General features: G+C 38.1%; 3 protein-coding genes across 7 annotated transcripts in view; 1 reads left to right on the top strand and 2 right to left on the bottom strand.

Annotated features, from left to right (window-relative positions):
- Positions 1 to 5,168: 5,168 nt before the first annotated feature.
- LOC149925889 (uncharacterized) lies at positions 5,169 to 5,909 on the bottom strand. Its single transcript, XM_090161812.1, has one exon. The coding sequence runs from the start codon at positions 5,907 to 5,909 to the stop codon at positions 5,169 to 5,171; it is 741 nt and encodes a 246-aa protein (XP_090017938.1).
- A 5,841-nt stretch (positions 5,910 to 11,750) lies between these two features.
- Lkb1 (Lkb1/serine/threonine kinase 11) lies at positions 11,751 to 17,629 on the top strand. The gene is made up of 7 exons (XM_090160709.1): positions 11,751 to 12,271; positions 13,983 to 14,156; positions 14,253 to 14,385; positions 14,467 to 14,603; positions 14,684 to 14,869; positions 16,387 to 16,556; positions 16,769 to 17,629. Exons 1-7 carry the CDS (start codon positions 11,901 to 11,903, stop codon positions 16,897 to 16,899), a joined length of 1,302 nt encoding a protein of 433 aa, XP_090016835.1. The 5' UTR covers positions 11,751 to 11,900; the 3' UTR covers positions 16,900 to 17,629.
- Positions 17,630 to 18,875: 1,246 nt separating this feature from the next.
- mmd (disintegrin and metalloproteinase domain-containing protein mind-meld) overlaps positions 18,876 to 21,435 on the bottom strand; it is an 84,153-nt gene continuing 81,593 nt past the window's right edge. For all 5 annotated transcript variants that reach the window (XM_090161339.1, XM_090161337.1, XM_090161336.1 and 2 more), the window contains one exon: positions 18,876 to 20,129. In XM_090161339.1, coding sequence (XP_090017465.1) covers positions 20,111 to 20,129 — 19 coding nt within the window. In that variant the 3' untranslated portion in view covers positions 18,876 to 20,110. The remainder of the gene's footprint in view (positions 20,130 to 21,435) is intronic.

A 21,435-nucleotide genomic window follows, 5' to 3' on the forward strand; every position in this document is an offset into this window, starting at 1 on the left:
GAATGCTTGGAGGCTGGCGTCTGTAAAGCAGTGAAGTTCTACGCTTGAGGGGTTAAATCTTGATTCTCATTTTAGTAAAATCGTACAACTTTCTGAGCTCTCAGCACCAGTCATCAAACGTTTATTTATTGATTTATTTATCATCACAAGTTGTGCCCACAAAGCCGTAATAGGCTTATGTGTAGGCTTCCAATCTTTTACAGGTGAAATGGTACAAAACACAATGTAATACAATACAAAATGGGGCAAGGACAGTAACAGTTACAAAATCAGAACAAGAACAAGGACCTGGTGCGATTATAGCGGAACTTTGGTTAAAAAAATTGTTTGACGCGCCCACTGTGCAACCATGTGACGAAGTTGAAAACGGAGCTTCCACGGCCACTCCAGAATTTAGACCTGAAGATGCATCTGAATAGACGCGAAACTAGTCGTCGTATTTAACTGCACATATATATATATATATATATATATATATATATATATATATATATATATATATATATATATATATATATATATATATATATATATATATATATATTTATTAACGATTTGCTGAAAATAAATCATTAAAGGTACTATCGAGGCCGTTATAGAAAAATTTGTGGAGTAGACATAAATTATTAATTTTGTGGCGAATATGGATGGGCTGTATAGAAAGGGATTTTAAACGAGAAGGGACAGGGATCTTTTGGAATTTAGTGACGAGTTTGGAAAATTGGTTTTGCGCTTTTTGCAGAGTTACGAGATCAGTTGATAAATGGGGGGTCCATATGGGGGAACAATAATCAATGATGGGTAGGGCAAGTGAATTATACACTTGTTTTACAAGTTTGGGAGAACGATAATTAAGGCTGCGGCGAAGTAATCCAGCCACGGAACGAACACGTTTGGCGACCTTATTACTGTGAGCAGAGAACTTAAGGCTGGGGTCTACCATAACTCCAAGGTCGCGCTCGGAGAGGGTGGATGCAAGTGGAGTGCCTTTAATGGTATAAACAAAATTGTTGTTGTGACGGCCCAAATGCAATACAGAACATTTACTGGTGTTGAAGGCCAACCCATGGGAATCCGCCCAGAGAACCATAGCATCCAAGTCAGCCTGAAGCGCGAGGTTGTCAGAGATAACTTTAATTTGATGGAAAAGTTTAGAATCTTCCGCAAATAGCAAAATCAGAGCAGTAAGAACAACGGTTGGCAGGGAATTAATAAAAATATTGAAAAGGAGGGGCCCCAAGACAGAACCCTGGGTCTCTTTCAGATTCGGTGGCAATTCTTCGTCCCATGACGGGGCTTCTTTCTTTTCGGTTTTCCAGAATTGTCTGAAAATTAATTTCGCACGTACAGTGAAAGGTGTGATTATTCCAAGAGCTAGGTCAAAGAACCAAGCAACCGACTTCAATACCCAGCGCTTGGCACTCCATCTGTTCTTGATATAAGTCATCAGCTTCTCGACCTCGAATATGAGGACTTCGTTGAAACCATCCCAGGATAGTCCCAAAGACTCTTCTTCAACGTAATTTAAATCATAAGCTTACAACTAATATCTTCAATTTAATTTCGTTCGAATACAGAAATGGGTTAAATGACACGGAATAAAATTAATTAATTTCCTGCGCTTGAGAATATGAATATGAACGGACTTTCGATTAGTCTTGGGCCGCGTTCAGTAACAGCAAACGGTTGGACCGTTGAATGCGCATTCGCTACTGTACGACTTTTTTCACTTCCGGGATTGACGTCACGTTTGCAAACGGAGAGTCAACGAAATAAGCGGCTGGAAGAGCCGGTTATTTTGTTGATAAACGCAATCGTGACGTCACAGCACGCGGGAAGGCTAGTTGCAGACGACACGACAGACGATATTTTATAAAATTTACAACAATCGTAAAAAAGCGTTCAACAGTCGTGGCGTCACGATTGCAAACGGAGATCAACGGTTAATTAACAATTTCCCCTCCGTTGAGCGTCACTGAACGCGGCCTTGTAGTAGAAATGATCATACCTCTCATTCTTTGAGATTCCACTCTATGCCAGTTCCAGCCTACGACAGCTCCATCCTACGCCCGTTCCAGCCTGTGCCGGTTCCATCTAGGAGCAAGGTTCGTAATGTGATCTAGGAGCAACAAACACAGCACCCCACACAAGGAGATCGCAATCCGTCAAAAGTCGTGCACTTTATTGTGTACAGTTTTCATTGGTTAGACGCTTTAGCGCCGGCTGCCGCCGGAAGGCGAAAATTCGGAAATTGCCTTCCCCCTTTCGTAAAACGTTCAGCGTAAAGGCTCGTCCAATGAAAGTTGAGCACAAGTTGTGTTGCCGAAACTGGTACATTTGTACTTTTTCTGTACGATTTGAAATAACCAAGTACAAAAGTACATTTTTAAAATTTTAAGGGGGATTTTAGTACTTTTCAGAATTTTGGGAAATTTTCCTTCGAGGTCTTTCAAAACCGTAAACTTATGAGAAAAACGACCTTTAACAAGCGCCTGACTAGGTTAGATTTACAATAATATACAAAATTAGGCTTTTGAGACTCACATGTTCCAAGATACAAAAATTGGGTGTACCACATTTCAATTTAAAATTGAAACATTTCTGAGAAAAAATAAAGTTAAGCGCCATCTATTAAAACTTGTTGGCATTAAAAATATACAGAAATAGGTGGCGCCCAGTTTTTTACAGCAAAAGTACAAAAAGTACGTTTCCGTATTTTATATAGGTACATTCAGAAAATACCTAGCGGCAACACTTTACACAACACTACGTTAGCGTGTTTAAAGACCAGCTGCGTTCTCCTTGTGTGGGGTGCTGGGTTTGTTGCTCCTAGGTTCCATCCTACACCCTTTCCAACCTGTGCCAGTTCCATCCTATACCAGTACCAGCCAAAAATATATTTTTACAGCCTGTGCCAGATTCAGGCTCATTCAGCCAATGCAACCGTGGTTAAAATAGGGGCTTTCGTGGGTACTAAATATATTGTATTTTAGAAAGAAATGAAGGTTTTTATTATTTTTATAGAAAAATACATTATTTTACGATATGAAAGTGTGTTTTTATCGCAACATCTTAACGGGACCGGGGTTAAGCATGAAATTCGCCATTCCTACGAGCAGATGTAACATAATTACTCATAAGTACGCCACTAGCTCAATTTCTTCACTAACGGTTTGTTTCACAGATATTGCGTCATCCGTACCCTACGTAATATTTGACGTCATATTTGATATCATATTTGACGTCTTCGAATCTCAAATGCCAATATGCCGTCGTATAATTCGCTCTGCGTCTGATAAACCGACGGCCATTATTTTAGTAAACAAACCGGTTTGACCAATAAACATTCAGAGTGCCCTATATGTGAGCAGTCTATTGCAACTTATAGTGAAATTCTTCACCAATTATTGCATGGCGGTCGCTATTCAGCAGACATCATTTCCGCTCGGGCTTCCCCTTGAAATTCAACGTTAAGATATTTATATCAAAAGTCAAAATTTAGGCCAGAGATTCCAACAGTAGACCGGTTTCGCCCTTTTGGGGCTCGTCAGTACTGTGTAGGAACTCTGGCTATCCTCGGAAATCTGCCGATATCAGTAAAACTATTAAACATTCAGAGTGCCCTATATGTGAGCAGTCCATTGCAACTTATAGTGAAATCCCGGAACAAGCGAAAAGAAACCATCTACTAATTTACATGGCCCCCAGAGGTCCTTTAATTCCTATAAAATCATATATTTTCAAAAATGTTCTATAACATCCTATATTTTTAGCAAAATCCCAAATCACAATTATCGGTACTGCCAAAGTTTCGGGCCCCAGTTACCGAAATCAATATTATGCCTCATGAAACGGTGTCGATTAGGTAAAATCAAACGAAATCACAAAAATAGGCAAAATGACCAATTTATAGAAACTGATCGCTAAAATTAATAACTGGTATTTTCATGTATCATTTTAATCCTAGTGGTTGAAGCGGTGTGTCCAATACGTGTGTCAGTTTAATGTTCTTTGACAATTTATACCGCCGCGCTAAAAGGTGCGAGGACTCCGACATTTGAAAATTTTGCGTACGGGATTTGAAATCTCAAAGTGATGTCAGAAATCAGAAACTGATTTTGAGGTTTCAGAGCACGATTTTCGTCTTGATTTCAAGATTTCCAAAATAATTTTTTAACTAGGGTGTACGGGATTTACATGAATGTGGAACCACCTGAAAACGTGTCATGTGAAGAAAAAATCTTCTTCAAGGGAGAGCTAGGGGGGGGGGGTGTTGATGTTCATTTAAAATACGTCATTCAGTCGCCCTGATGCCGTTTCAGTGATGTTTTTTGAACCGACTTCCGACCCCTCACACCTCCCTTGAAAGTCCCTGTATCTCTAACCGGACGGGAAAAACAGCCTAAAAGAGGTACCCCCCTATTTCGTATTAGCTGAAATAGTCGACCGTACTCGATTCGCAGGGCCGTCAAGGTCATTCGAAAGAATTGAAACCCCCATTTCAAACGGAACGTTTTGTCGACTACGTGACGAATTATATGGCCTTGACAGCCCGAAACTTTCAAAATTCTTGAACCTTCCCCCCCTTTACAGAGAGACGGTGGCGGTGGCAGGTGATTTTGTATGGTGGAAGTTACAGCTTTTCCCGTCCGGTTTGAGATACAGTGTCCATGCTTATATTTTGCACGCTGGCAAGGCACGCAAGACTTGGCCCAAAGCCCGACGTCCTTGTTCATGGAAGGCCAAAAAAAACTTTGCTGAATCATACGCCGTGTAGCTCGGATTCCCGGATGGCTAAGATTACGAACCACATGGAACGCCATCCGACGGAAGGCAACGGGAATGTACGGGCGTGGCCTCTTGGTGGATGTTTCGCATGTCAACGGAACCGTGCCAGGGATGATTCCAGATTCTTCTGCAACCGCAAGACCGGCAACTCCTCGTCAGCCACCTGATGACGCGCCATATCGGCGTAGTCCAATGGCGACGGAGAGTAAATCGCTACAACCCTTGAGAGCGCATCAGCCACGACACTCTCAGGTCCAGCGACGTATTGTATGTCGGTCGAAAACTGCCCAACGAAGTCCAAATCTCGAAAAAATCGTCGCGTCATGTAAAAGGTACTTTAAATCATGCAATTGGATAGCGATCGGGAGTAGTGATGGCGTTCAAACGACGGTAGTCGCCGCATGCTCGCAGCTCTCCATTCTTCTTCGTGACCACCCTGAGCTGCTCATTGATGGTCTGCAAATTCCAAGCTCGAGCATTTGGTCAAACGTGGCCTTAATGAGAAAATAGCGATCCTGCGTCAACGGGTGAGCTCTGGCGAAGACTGGAGCCCCCGTCGTAGGCAGGAAATGCTGCACGCCAAGCTTCGGAACCTCATTACAGGACATCGGCCGCGCCAGATCAGGAAAGTCATCCAGCAACTTATGATACTCGTTACCCGTGTCAATAGTACATATTGTAGGCTGTGTTGCCTCCGAAATCGCTCTAATGACTGACAGTTGTGATTTACCATCAACCAGCCTCCTCCTATGTAGATCAACCAGGAGACGATAGTGGCTCAAAAAGTCGGCGCCGAGGATCGGGCTACTAACTTCTGCTACAATGAAAGTCCAACGGAAGGGCTTCCTCAGACCCAGATCGATAATCATAGTCTTCTCGCCATATGTGGTGATAACAGACCCGTTAGCGGCGAACAGTTTATAGCTGGCAAGTTCACGCCTACCAGGTCCCACAGCTTTAAGGACGGAAATGTTCGCTCCTGTGTCCACGAGGAAATGTAAGCCACTCCGACGATCCAAGAGGCTGAGGCGATTTGATGGACTCGGGACGTTGACTTCCGCCGCAGTCAACGTCGTGACCGGTTTGACGACCAGGCAGCATAGGAGCACGGTGACTCGCATTTCCGTGCTTTGACGCGAAAGCGACGATGATAGAAGCAAAATCCATTTGTGTCCTCCGATTGTTGGCTGCGGTGTGAACTACATCGAGAACCACTAGCCCGTGATTCCGAAGACATTTGCCTCCTCATCGTGGCAATCTCTAAACGTAATGACTCAAGTCACTTGGCTAGGTCATCATTACCGGACGGCGTAACATCCCGTTCAGAGCCGTTTGTAGCTGCCATGACCGCCACCAGCTGAGGCTGCCTCTGGTCCCAAATCTTGTCCGCCTTCGTAGCCAATCGATCCAAACTTTCGTCAAGCGAGCTCGCTATGATTGCTCTAGCAGCATCTGGAAGACGGCTGGTCCAAAGCGTGCGCAGCAACTCGTCAGGGATACGGTCCTGGCCCAAACTGCGCATGCGCCGTAACATCTGGGATGGACGCAATTCCCCAAAATCCGTCTCGTAAAAAAGTCGGTGCAGTCTCTCTGCCTCTGATTCTTCATAAACAGACAATAATCTCGCCTTTAGAGCCTGATATCTGTCAGCGGTAGGAGGAGAAAGAACAAGGTCGCTGACCAAATCGATGTCCCTTCTCTCCAGATTTGCCACAACGAGGTTAAACTTGTACTCTTAACCCTGACGCTGAGGAGCTACGACGGCCTCGAACTGAGCGAACCATAGCCTCGGATTTTCTCGCCAGAAGGAAAGGATTCGTAAAGCAAGAGCCAACGATGAAACTTCGATCAGATCGGCAGTATGCGCCAGACGCTGGGTAGCTGATTCGTCGGTCATCACGTCCGAGTCACCAATAATGATGCACGTGTAGGCAAACAGAGGCGGGCAGTTTGGAAGTTTACAAGAATCTGATTTTAATCGAACAGTCAAAACGTTTATATGCAATTGATAAAAAACCTTAACAAAGATAACAGCAAATCATAAAACATAATATTGTTGCGACCGCTACAGTTTATTTAAGAAAATTACTTTTTAGTTTGTCTGTAGCAGACGCTAGATCATTGGCGATCGGAAAAAATTCACGTGGAGGCCTAGGCCATTATTTTTAATTCAAATATTTATTTACTTAAAACTTAAGCAAGAAAATTTCTAGATCTAAATATTTAATACTATATATTTCTTAAAAAAAAAATGTTCTTTCTCATAACTCGTACGACAATGAATTCATTGATAACCAAATTTCAGAAAAATATCTGTGTACAAGAATCAAGGCTAGATTTTTAAGTCTTTAGGCGGATGCACACATAGAGATTGAAAAGAAATAGAGGCACTATTGTATCTGGCGAATTTGACCACGAGTGCCGACCCCCTTTTCGTTAATGTAGGAAGCCATCAGACGGGCAGATTACGTGGCGCCATCGATGCGCGGTGAAATGTAATACATTATATCTTTTTGAAAATCAACTGTCATTTGATGAAACAAAGGAAGGATAGATGGCGTTGCAAATTCTGCCCTTCTCCACTTTCATACATGTGCAAGGAGGGGATGAATTTTCCCGGTCAAAAACAGGGGTGCCTTAACGCGGTAATCTTCTCTCTATTTCTTTTCTATCTCTATGGATGCACACATAGCCTTCGCGCGCGAAATTTCGCTGGCAAATCACGTCGCGTCGCCAGCGTTGCCAGAAGCCTCAAAATGAATTATCGTACGAACTTTGTAAAAATATCGTACATAATGAAAAATTATCGTACACTAGGTATATGGCGTAGCTCGCAACCGAAACGGTTCTAGGTGGCGCTGAAGGTTTCATATCACTTCTTGGGTGTGTAGCGTCTGCTAGAATGGAAAATGCGTAAATCGGGTAGTGAATGCTTTTCTTTATTGTATTGTAATAATAAAGTAAGTTATTTCAACGGATAAAAATATATTTTCATATATTTCCGCGAAAGTTTTAAAACTTTGATTGTCAGTAACGTCTGCTTATACGCTAGCTCTTACTGTAGCTAAAAGAGGGCGTATGCGTAGTAAAATCGTGCAGTCCAGGGTGAGAAATATCGATTTTTTTAAAACTGGACCTGTGGCCAGTTACCACTTTTAACCTTGCAAAATCAGGCTTTCATAATTTATGGTCAAATTACCTATTCTTGACAATATGTGCTATAGACCCGACCCGAACAAGCCTACTGAGAGAGAGACTGTTTATATTTCTTTTTGCTTACTGCTACATTCGCTTCTTCTATAATGTAGAGTAGACAGACTCCCCTAGTCAACCATGCATACACACAATTGACATAAGGCCAAGCACACAGCATAGAAGCAAAGACCAAACAATTTTAGGGATTAATATAGAATTTTTATAATGAACTAAAATCTTGAAGGGAAAAAACTTTGAATTAATAAAGTGGTCACCAGGGCGATTGGCCTGTGATAGTGCCTTATTTCTCACACTGGTGCAGGCACCCACTGACCGGTGTTTGAAAAATTCACCCAGAAAATCAGGTAGCAGACGACGTGTCGAAGCTTTCCCTATGTCCGTAATTCGCGGGAAACTGACGAAATACAAACGCCGGTGGAGCCCTTTAAGCTTGGCCTATTCGAAAGTGTCCAAATTAAGTTTATAGTGTGAACTCGGCTGTAAATTAACCTATAATATGTGGTCCACGTTCAACATTGTTAAAAGGAAAGGCACTACCAGGAGTTTCGATTGGTGCTCTAAGTGTTCAAAGAGGCTGGCCACGTTGACGCCACTCCATAGGTTTGCCCATACAGGACCATCATGACTGTATTTTTTTTTCATTAAGAAAAAGTAATCGCTACGTTCTCTGACGACCTCATGCCAAGTAAAAATTACGGAAAATATTTAGAAGAGGTTCCCTCTCGAATATTAGATAATAGAACTGGAGTTTCGATTCCATCTAGACCAGATTTGTATGAAAGTTTCAAACTCACGACCAGTGGAATTATTCGAAAAAAAATTGAAAATTAGTAGGTGCGAAATTTTTGGGGTGACATTTTTAAATTTTTCAAAAAATAAAACTTTCTACCTCTATAGGGTAACTTGCACGTGGCCTAGCGAACACTAAAGCCGGCCTAACGTTCTAGGCGTAGGCTCGTCGAGATTTGCATTGTAAATATATATTTTAATGTTATTGTTAAAATAACTAATAATATACCGTTTATCTTATTGGTTTAATTATCTAAATAAATGTTTTACTTCTTAAACGGCTTCTATGACGTTATATATGATTAACTTACCGTTGCTCAAATAAAATAGTCCGGATAAAGATCCAAGCATGGAAGTTGGGGAATTTGGTGGGGCGATGTGTAAGCCAAAACATTACCCATAAGCCTTTGGTATCCGGTAGGCGCGTGTAAGTGGCGCCACGTTTCGGAAATATCCGTACATTACCGTTTCATAGGGGTCAGCTAAAGCGCTAGGTATTCTGGGAGTTCTTCGGCATTCGGCTTCTAGATGGGGAAAGAGTTCGCGATAGACATATGGAATTTTCCCCTGCAGGCTCCATCCTTCACTGCGCGCGTAGAAAATAACGGCAACGGCAGAAGAAACACGATTATATGCCCAAGCCTTTTCTACTCCTAATTTTATCATATGTGGTGTTGTAACAGCGTAAAAATAATTTGGAAAATATAGACAAAATTATCGTACTTTCGCGTACGATAATACATTTTACATCGTACATCGTACCTGAAACGGAATTCGCGTACGTGTACGATAATTATCGTACGTCTGGCATCGCTGCGCGTCGCGTGACTTAAATAGAATGGAAGTCATGGCGCATGGGCGCGTGTGCGAAAATTCACAGGCGAAATCGCTTGCAAACCGTATGTGTGTTTGGGCCTTTTCTTTTCCACACGCATTACGAAGGTATTTTAGGCTATCTAGATAATAATATATACGCAAAATTGGAGCACGCGCTTCCTAATATTTCCGTGTAGAGGGTCTCGTGAAACAGGGTACACGACGACGCAATTTTGTGTTTGAACGAATCTATCGAAATCAATTTTATGCTTATTTCATCTTAATGTTACCCGCATCTTCAATATCAAAATAACTTCTGTAAAAAGACTGAATTCGTACCCAAATAAAGGCAGTGAGGTTAGAATATTTTTCCTGATTTCTATTTATCCTCAATTATATTTCAGTGGGGACTCTGCCCCCGTATGTTTTCCCCTCGAGCTTCACGGGATCGCCGCCACTGTTGGCGCTACATCGGAGAAGCCGCTGCTCATAGATATAAGAATTGTATATAAAGGTCTAGATAAATTTCGGGGCGTCTAAGCCTAACATAAAATACGGAATTGACACCTAGCAGACACCGAGGAAGGCACGTGACCAAGAGCGCGAGCTCTCTTAGCATTTTAGTACTAAGTGCTTGACCTTTCCGCAGGCCGTAGTCTTTAGACACCATCTGTTGGTGACTTTTAGTATAATTTTTAAGCAGGAGACAATGGCTCTCGCGACGATAGCACGAGCTTTCTTACCGATAGATAGCGCCTTATAAGGATAGCCTGCAGAAATTACGCGTTTCTGCTAGCTGTCACCTCCGTACTCACTCCCTTTTAAATATTTAATATAGACCTTTATATACGTTTCCTATCATACTTGGAAATAAGGTGTATTTCTAAACTGGTCTATTTGGCCAGTGACTCCCAACTCTTGAATTATTTAAGTGGTCACGTAGACCAATTGGTTAAAAAAACGGTAGATAATAGGCGCTTAAATAAAACATCTTCCCAGAAATTGCCAAGAAGTAATATTTCCGACAGCCAGGACTCATAAGTTATTATTTATATAGTGCTTGGTGAAATATTAGAAAGCTGGAAACTTTCTCGAACGTAACATCAGTTTTTTGCTAAGCCTTAACATGCCAAAAAAATTACCTGGTTAAAAGGAAACACTTGTTGCATACCGTACTGCAAAAGTAATATGTTTAGTTCTAAAGGAATGAGTTTTCATCTTTTTCCAAAAGATAATTTTATACGAAATGAATTAACTCTGCTCCATGAGAAGCTTTAAAATTGCCTGGTATTATAAAAATATTACATATAATTTTAATTATTTATACCATAAGATTATGATAATAATAATAATATTATCTTCGTATACTTAGTTTTAAAAACATTATATATGTTACCTTAAAATATATTATCGAAAATAAACATTAGTATGTTCCTTATACACGTGAGCCGACGCGTTTCTTATCTGACGCAAAATTCTCATGAGGGCAAAAACGCGTCTCCAATTGGCTTAAAGGGAATATAACCTCAGGTATTTGGTGTGGAACACCAACGTTTGTAGCTCTGGCCGCTCTTGCCTTTGGCTTTAGAAATGTTTGGCGCCACTGTACGGGAAATTTGAAAAATTGAAGGGATCTTCCATAAAGATTACTTTGCAGGTTATATTCCCTTTAAATATGACATTGTGGCTAGCCATTCTAACCGTTTAACCGACCGACCGGAAATTGCTCCTTCCCAGAAGAATTTGGAGAGGGGAGTAGAAACCGAGTATCTTTTATTGAAGCGTCCATTTCGAATTAATAAACTGGACACTGGACCAGTGAACCCCTAGCTTTTGAATAAAAAAACCGGTCCGAGCAATTAATAAACTGGTCTTTGACCCAGTGACCACCGCTTATTTCCAAGCCTGGTTTCCTATCGTAGTCTAGATTATCTTTGATCTCATCCATCTATATCTATGCCGCTGCTAGGCCCGTTACGCCACCTAGACTCGTTTCGGTCACCAAAACGTTATTAAAAATTGGCGCCTCCAGCTTGACTTCCAGTTCAGTAGACGACAAAAAGTTTTGATGCTCATACTACTGACATCTAACGAATGAAAGCTGCAGCTCGATCTGCTCAAAACTTTAAGAGCTACTTTTCTGGTTAATTTAGAATTATTGTATAAACGTTACGAAAGTGTAATGATATGTAGAGCCAAGTTGGTTTATTAGAATGTGGGGCGCAAGTCCATAGGACAAAGATTAATCAAATTTTTCTGTGTAATATCAAAATTTGCACAGATAGTTATCGATGATGGAGAAAGATACAGAAATGGACTACAAGAGCTTAGGCCTAGCACCGCAAGATTACGACTTAAGCCTTGGCCGTCTTGAATTAAGTGACGATTCTCATTTTAATTTAGAGAGTTGGATAAGTGAATGCGAGGACCATGAAGAACCTTTGTTTTTCCACCGTGTTAATTCGAGAGAAATTATTTACCAAGCTCGAAAGAAAAGGGCTAAAATGATAGGGAAGTACGTTATGGGTGATGTGCTCGGTGAAGGATCTTACGGAAAAGTGAAAGAGATTTTGGACTCCGAAACTTTATGTAGAAGAGCAGTAAAAATATTCAAGAGAAAGAAGTTGAGGAAAATTCCCAATGGTGAACAGAATGTACAGAGGTAACTTCATTACTTCTCAAATGAGATTAGAAAATTTAATAATCATCACACTGAGCTCCATACAAAATACTATTATGTCGTAATAATAATATGTATTTTGCAAAGAAATCTTTGCTGGCAACCACAGAGGCAAAGCCTATTCGGTATGCTAAACTTTCGAAGTTTGCACATTATGTGGGTCCATAACAACCCCAAAATTTTAAGATGTTTCTTGGAAATTGAAAGTTTACAAAACTAGCATAATCTACAGCAGCGGTTCCCAATTTGTTTTTGCTATGGAACCCTAAATTATCCACCTAATTCTGGCGGAACCCCAACTCATTTTTTTACTTATCTTAAAAGACTCTTGACACAAACAAAGATGGCCGCGCTGCGAATTCTCGGAACCCCTGTGACCCTTGGGAACCGCTGATCTACAGAATCACAGTTCAAAATTTACAGGAATAACTTTGCTTGAAAATTTAAGTTGGCAATGACAATTACTGATTTATCGTAATTTTTTTCTCATTTAAATTTATAGAATGTCACTAGGATGATTATCTTATCTCACTATATATATATATATATATATAGTGCCCATTAATTTTTTTCCTACTACTTTCACCTCACAGCAAGAGGAGCCGGGTTCGATCCCAACTTGTGGCACTGGGTGAAAACTCGGAACAACTCCTTCCGCGTAGAGTTTGCAAGTTCTCTCCTCACTGGTTTAAGGGGTTTTCCCCCGAGATCTTCGTTTTCCCCTTCCATAAAAACTTGTTGAGGTTAACGGTAATAGTTAGTGTAGGGAGCTGTTGGCTCGCGAGGCATGCAGGGCTTGCCTCCACCCTCCTACGCATTGTAACCCGGCCACCTGAATTATTGGCTATTAAAGTCGCTTCAAGACTTAGGCCTATGGTGGTGCCTTGGGTATTAGCTTAGCTGATTATTATTATTATTATTATTCTTCCAAATCTGTTGGTCAGCCAATCCAAAATAATAAGAAAATGTAGATTAATGTTGATAAACTCCACCCAAAACACTTAAAAATATCTCTAGAGACAAAGCACACGTAAGAAATTCTCTATTTGATTTTATTTGATTTTATTTCAATTCAATTTATTACTGTAACAAGTGTAGGTGGCACCTAGGAGTAACAAACACAAGGAGAACGCAGCTAGCCTTTAAACATGCTAACGCAGTGTTGTGTACAAATTTCATTGGACAAGCCTTTACGCTGAATGTTTTACAGAAAGGGGGAAGACAATTTCCAAATTTTCAAGTTCCAACGGCATCAGTTGCTACAGCGTCTAGCCAATGAAAATTGTACACAAGAAAATAAACGACTTTTAACAGGTTGCGTTCTACTTGTGTGGGGTGCTGTGTTTGTTGCTCCTAGGTGGCACTGTGGCGTTGAAGTTTTAAGGTGACAATTCAAATGTAGTGTCTGCGGGTGAAGGCTATTACATAACTGGAAGAAAATTTTATGTAGCCACTACCAGGTTGCATTTTATGGATTTTTTTGGACGATGATGAAGAAAGGGTGTTGTCAAAAAATTGAAACGCCGGTCATTCTTGGCTTTAAGTTACTTTTAATATTATATATGTCTGAAAGTTTTCATGGGATAGTAAAATACTCCGTTTAAAGTTTTAACGCAGATTTTTTTTAATTTTCCCCATGAAGAACAAGTTAGTGGCTCCACAAATAATGTGAAACAAACATTGTTATTTCTAGGGAAATTCAGCTGCTTCGAAGACTAAATCATCAAAACGTCATAAAGCTAGTAGATGTCTTATACAATGATGAGAAACAAAAAATGTATATGGTCATGGAGTATTGTGTGTCAGTATTACAAGAACTACTAGATACAGCGGTGGAGAAAAAGCTTCCAATATGGCAAGCTCATGGGTGAGACGACTTTCATTAGCTCATCTTACATTAATTTAATGTTTTAATTTGCCATTGCAAATGTATTTTAAATGGAAATTCAATAAAATTTTCCAGCTACTTTATCCAGCTGCTAGATGGCCTAGAATACTTACATTCCCAGGGTATTATTCACAAAGATATAAAGCCTGGAAATTTACTCCTAACTAATTGCGGAGCGCTTAAGATATCTGATTTGGGTGTTGCGGAGGTATATTACTTCAAAACCCTTTTAAAAAACTTAAATGGTTAAACAATGTTTACCGTTTATTCATTACAATATCTGCCATAGGCATTAAGTTGGTTTGCAATGGACGATACGTGTCACACCAGCCAAGGTTCACCAGCATTCCAGCCACCGGAAATAGCGAATGGCTTAGAGTCATTTTCAGGATTTAAAGTTGATGTTTGGTCTGCAGGAGTGACTTTGTAAATACATGTATTTGAAATTCTGGTAGGCCTATATTGTTCTTTGTCATAATCAGTTTTCAAAAGTTTTATCTGGTTAGGTATAACATTTCAACCGGAAAATACCCTTTTGAAGGAGACAACATTTACAAGCTGTTTGAAAATATAGGAAAAGGAGAATATATAATTCCCGTAGAACTTGATCATTTACTCCAAAGTCTGTTAAGCGGAATGTTACAAAAAGAACCTCAAGATAGATTTGACGTTCAACAAATAAGGCAGCATGAGTAATGAAATACTTTCTTTGAAACTTGATTTAAACCTTTTTTCAAATGTGGAAAGTAATTGAACCAAAGTTATCAAAACACTGTACTTCTTACACTAGAGTAATTAATGTTTAACACCATGGAATAAAGGGTTTTTTTATTATTATGAAAATGCAGGGCTCCCAGCGATTTTTTTAAAAATATTATAGGAGTTATAGGAAATTTCACAGAAAAAATAGGAATTTATAGGAACATTTTTAGCCAAAAAATAGGAATTTATAGGAACATTTTAGCTAAAAATAGAAATTTATACGAACAATTGTGAAAAAATAGGAAATTATAGGAGTATATTGAAATTATAGGAGTATATTGAAATTATAGGAGTATATTGAAATTATAGGAGTATATTGAAATTATAGGAGTATATTGAAATTATAGGAGTATATTGAAATTATAGGAGTATATTGAAATTATAGGAGTATATTGAAATTATAGGAGTATATTGAAATTATAGGAGTATATTGAAATTATAGGAGTATATTGAAATTATAGGAGTATATTGAAATTATAGGAGTATATTGAAATTATAGGAGTATATTGAAATTATAGGAGTATATTGAAATTATAGGAGTATATTGAAATTATAGGAGTATATTGAAATTATAGGAGTATATTGAAATTATAGGAGTATATTGAAATTATAGGAGTATATTGAAATTATAGGAGTATATTGAAATTATAGGAGTATATTGAAATTATAGGAGTATATTGAAATTATAGGAGTATATTGAAATTATAGGAGTATATTGAAATTATAGGAGTATATTGAAATTATAGGAGTATATTGAAACTATAGGAGTATATTGAAACTATAGGAGTATATTGAAACTATAGGAGTATATTGAAACTATAGGAGTATATTGAAACTATAGGAGTATATTGAAACTATAGGAGTATATTGAAACTATAGGAGTATATTGAAACTATAGGAGTATATTGAAACTATAGGAATTGATAGGAAATCTGGGAGCCCAACCGTTGATGTCTGCTAAGCTCTATTTAGAAGGCAAATTTTTCCCAAACGTTAAGGCTGTTTTCTAATACATTATTTTTAAAATTATAGGAATTTCTGGATATAGCTATAGAGAAACTAGAAAATGTCGAAAAAATAGGAATTTATAGGAACAATTTTGAGAAAATAGGAATTTATAGGAACAATTTTGAGAAAATAGGAATTTATAGGAACAATTTTGAGAAAATAGGAATTTATAGGAACAATTTTGAGAAAATAGGAATTTATAGGAACAATTTTGAGAAAATAGGAATTTATAGGAGCATATTGAAATTATAGGAATTTATAGGAACTCTGGGAGCCCTGAAAATGCCCTTTATTCCATGGTGTAAATTTTTGTCGTAAAGAATGCTGTGTGTTAGCTTCCCATGAATTACCTTCCCACCCAATAGAACTTCATCATAATTCTCGGACGAAATTAAATAACTTTTGACAGATATATTTATTTCAAAATTAATTTATGTAGTTGGGTGAAAAAGAAGCCTCCCAGGTTACTTGAATTTGTGGGAATTCCTCCTCGTGGTGAAGATGACGAACTTCGAACCATGACTGTAATTCCGTATTTGCAAGAACTTCACTATGGGTATAGTGATAATGATGAGGGTTCTGAATACATTACGGAACATGATAGACAAGGTAAATCATCAGTGGCGTAGTCAGAAATCCTTCTAGGGAGCGGTTCAAACTATGTAAAATACCTGAGAGGGGTTGAGATGGGAGTTAAATTTTAGTACAGAAAAAGTTACATTCAATTTTTTTGATTTGGACACGAACCCTCCCCTTGTCTACGTCACTGTAACTCATTTAGATTTGTGACACTTTAGTTATTGATATAATTGTTTATTTAGAACAACGTCAAAAAGATGTGTGTTGCGGGGAAGAATCAAACCAAAGAACGGGTGAACAAGTAAAGAAACATCGACGGAAACCTTTAAGTTGCTTAGGTGTGAGTAAAATATCGGCGTGTCGCCAATCTTGACACCACGATAAACGTTTCTACCATCGTATTTTTACTTGGAAAGTTGAAGAGTTACTCGATCCCCGGCCCAGAGTTAAAATAATTTATATCATTTTCAAAAATAAACTATTTAAGAAAAAAAGCGTCTTAAAAATTTAGAAAATATGTAGTGAGAAATTACCTCTGACACCCGTTACCAAATTGCGTTATTATGGATGCAAATTATGGTCTTGCGCATTTTTTTTCTCAAAAACTCATGTTTTAACTATTTTGCAGCAAATTTAAGCTTGGAATCTTGAGAGATAAACTTCCTCCCCCCATTTATAGTTTATGAGGTGCTATTAGTTTCACTTTTTAAAACTGTTTTACCATTTGCATAGACTAAACTTTTTCAAGACTCGCATTATTTTTAAGAGTTAATTAAATTAGCTGGTCTAGTCAACTATCGTATCGTCGAATGTTATGGATCAATTTTTGTTGCAAAGAATATATTACCAAGCCCTTAAAAAGTCTTCCAAATATCTAAAAGTAGCTGACTCTAGGAAAGAGGAACGTGTTTACCGATATTCATAATTTCCCTAATCTTCTTTAATTGAAATTGTAACCCATTTAATTTCTAATGGAGTACCCAGTCAACCACTCCTATTCAGTTACGCTTTCGACGCAATATGATTCGTGAAGGACCATTATTTCACATTTTTTCTTGGTGCCATAGTAGTTAATAAAAATAAAATATTTGAATACAAAATAACTGTGCTTCATTTTTTGTCATTATGGTACTTAAAAAAAAGGCTTAACAATGGAAAGGTGCCAGGCAATTAATAATAGCAGAAAAATATAACATTCCTCTTAGAGATAAATATCCCTCTCCTTATAGGGAGCTAACAGTTATGATACCCATGCTTTTTCCTTTTTAAAAAAAAATTTCTACCCAACATGGCAGCCACAACCAAAGCTACGGAGTGTTAGCTCCCTACACTGCTAATGTTATTTGCTTAAAACCAAGGGGAATTTCTCCTTGCAAACATTTCGCTGAATGGACGGCCATCTAAGTGAGAACAGATCTAAGTTGGATGTGTTTGAACGAAGCCTGTTTTATTCTTTCATTCCTGGAGTGCTGGCTGGATCCTTCCTAAAGTTGTCAGTTAATCTTTCACCACGCATTATCTCTTCATATATACCAAGAATGTATATACCACTCACACAACCTCCTCTCCCACTACCTCCTACGTCACACAACGTCATCTCCCACTACCTCCTACGTCACACAACGTTATCTCCCACTACCTCCTACGTCACACAATCTTCTCTCCTACTACCTACTACGTGACACAACGTCCTCTCCCACTATCTCCTACGTCATACAACGTACTCTCCCACTACCTTCTACGTCACACATCACATAAGATAATCTTCCTCTACCTCCTGCGTCACATAATATCCTCTCCTACTACCTCGTATATCACACAACCTCCTCTCCTATACTACCTCCTACGTCACACAACGTTATCTCCACTACCTCCTACGTCACACAACGTTATCTCCACTACCTCCTACGTCACACAACGTTATCTCCACTACCTCCTACGTCACACAAAGTTTTATCCCACTTTCTCCTACGTCACACAACGCTCTTTTCCACTACCTCGTACGTCACACAACGTTCTCTCCCACTATAGCTCCTACGTAACGCAACGTTCTTTCCCACTAGCTCCCACGTCACACAACGTCTTCTCCTACGTCACACTACGTTCCCTCCCACTATCTCCTACGTCCCACAACGTCTTCTCCCACTACCTCCTACGTCCCACAACGTCCTCTCCCACTACCTCCTACGTCAGTAACGTCACACAACGTCCACTCCCACTATCTCCTCTATCACACATCACAAAAGGTACTCTCCCACTACCTCCTACGTCACACATCACAAGAGGTACTCTCCCACTACCGCCCACGTCACAATTTTAAGTTTGTGTGAAATGAAAATCTCTTTACGATTACAAGGCGAGGCAGTCTTTATTTCGAAAAGATATACAAACTCTGATGAAACTCTGCGCATCACCATATTTAGCGAGATAAATAGATAGGGTTTAAATATTTTAATACCACTAATTTAACTATTAAAGGTTTACTTAAAATTAAGTCTACTTATTTTTAAAAGTATTAATATGTGTTCAATAGTAGCGGGCATTCGTACGGACGTTGATAGATATATTTATATATATAATAAATAAATGTGGAAAATTAAAAATTTCAGATAAAGTAAGCGAGCTAGCTTAGCGTACTATCAAAATTCTTAAGCGGAAACCGGGTCTAGCAATGTACATAACTGCTCGAGTAATATTAATTTATCTTCTCTTTAATTTTTAAATTATTATTATTTCATTTAACTTTCTAATTTTATGGAACTCTTTAACTTTGAATTTTTTTGGTTATCTTCATCTAATTCATAAACCTTTGAGCAAAAATTTACCAATGTTCATAATTAAAAACTGCTTAGTAATTATTATCTTTTTTCTTTATCCCAACAAGCCAACTTGGTTTTAAGGTTAAATATTCAATGGGCAGTTACTTTACGATACTTTTAGTGTTTTTCTTTCTTATATAACATTTATATTTTTCATTATAACACAATTATACGTGTGAAAAACGGTAAAAATGGTGTAAAATAAAATGATATAAGAACTTGGGCTATTTCGTCTTCCTGTTTGGGAAAACCAATGAAAATAATACTTTGCTTGGTAACATCAGAATTTGTACTTTCCTTTGGTATATTGTTCCTATATTTGATCAAAAAGAGACGCTGTTTTCTCGAAACCAAGAAAAAGGTGGAACGATGGAATTTAAAATTAGCGATAAATTATAAAAATTAAATTATGATTTTTTTCTTTAAATTGGATCAGTTATAGTACTAAATTGATGGATTTTCAAACATGGTTTTTTTAGACACAAGAATTTTTCGAGCTAAATGCTAAGACATTAACGTCTGGTTTTTTAAATCTATATTGTAAATTTTTACTTTTTTTTGGCAACCAAATAATACTTTTTAAGTATCTTAAATTTTTCTCAATTCACTTATATATTTTTTTCTGGAGATATTTTTTTTTAAATTTTTAATAATTTTTTTATTATTATTTAGTTAGGATTGACTAAAAATGTTCTTCCTATTTCTGTCGTGAACTTGAGTGTCGTAGATGTCTTTAAAGCACCTCCAAAGTTTGGATTTTGATCGCTAATAGTAGTGTCCACTCCTGCAAGTTTAAGATAATAATCAGCTTGCAATATTGAACCCCCAGAAATGTGTAAATTTGTGGTTCGAATATATATATTTAACTACCGTTAATTAAATTTTCATTAAATTTATTCCACTCATTTTTTCCAAAAAAAATAAATAAATCAACCATTGGCAAGCAAATACACACACACATTTAACTATTATTTTACAATAAAGTTACAAAAAATATGAAAACCTATATTTTCCTCGCGTTTAATTACGTATAAAGACAACTTGGAGGTAGCAGTAAAGTTCTAAATTGGTTCTAAAGATTCTAAAAATTTCAGCGATAATTATTAGCGTTATAGAAAAGGCTACGTTAGGTTTTACATTTAGTAATTTTGTTTTACTATACAATACGACAATTTTCAACGTTAATTTAATCATCAATTTATTTAATTAGTATCAGAATTTTACGGCAAGTTTTAGACTATTCTCCTATTAGCAATCTTTACTGCTACTTTAAAAAGTGTCGCGAAAAATGCGTGCTCTAAGTCCTTACAGGGACTGGCAAAGAGATTTAATGGCCCGGTATTTTAAAACAAGTGGTCCCTACGATAAGAGCCTTTTAAATTTCAATTGCCAATCTTCAAATTTGAACTTCTCATGTCGACAAAAACGTTTCCAATTCACTTTATTGGTAGACTTTACGGACGCAAAATGTTACCGAGGTGAAATTTCAAAACCTCTTCACACGAGCCCACGGTTTCCGACTACGAAAACAATTAGATTTTAATATTTGTAGCTTGGCCTCGGCCACAAAACGAAATCGTTTGGCTCGTGTGAATAGACTCCAAGATTGAACCTTTCCCCAAAATAAACCCCCTTCTTTAAATACAAAAGTTCTACAAAGTTTTTTTTTTAACTTTTAGTATAATTAAATCTATTTTTATCAGTAAGTTCCTTATACAAGATATAAATACCCATACCACATTTTTGAAGAAAAAAAAAGAATTTTAATTGGGATTAAAAATTGTATATATTAAATTGTTTGTGATAAAGGGCCACAAAATCGTTTGAAAAATTCGGGCCGAATTTCAGTTAGCTCCTCCCCTCCCGTCACGTGACTCGGGCATACCTTCCCGCTTCCCAAAACACATGACTATTTAGGCCCACCCTCGGAATTAAACCGATTCCGTGGCCCTTTTATAGCTGCCAGTGAAATTCTTAATAACACCATATTTCTTCGAAACTCGATTATGGGCTTTTTTTTTGGTTTTTCAATGGTTCAATTCGCACGTTTACCCCCATCTAGCGGGATTTTTTGGAAGATTTTGCGGAAT

This window comes from Leiobunum rupestre, chromosome 10 (assembly GCF_980474605.1).
Source record: "Leiobunum rupestre chromosome 10, qqLeiRupe1.1.hap1, whole genome shotgun sequence".
Lineage (NCBI taxonomy): Eukaryota > Metazoa > Arthropoda > Arachnida > Opiliones > Sclerosomatidae > Leiobunum > Leiobunum rupestre.

What these genes read in the sequence shown, in the direction of transcription:
- Lkb1 (XM_090160709.1), top strand. Translation starts at nt 11,901, where the DNA reads ATGATGGAGAAAGATACAGAAATGGACTACAAGAGCTTAGGCCTAGCA. An exon ending in CCAATATGGCAAGCTCATGG is followed by an intron (nt 14,157 to 14,252) that starts GTGAGACGACTT and finishes AAAATTTTCCAG; the next exon opens with CTACTTTATCCAGCTGCTAG. An exon ending in TACGGAACATGATAGACAAG is followed by an intron (nt 16,557 to 16,768) that starts GTAAATCATCAG and finishes TTGTTTATTTAG; the next exon opens with AACAACGTCAAAAAGATGTG.
- LOC149925889 (XM_090161812.1), bottom strand. Translation starts at nt 5,909, where the DNA reads ATGCGAGTCACCGTGCTCCTATGCTGCCTGGTCGTCAAACCGGTCACG.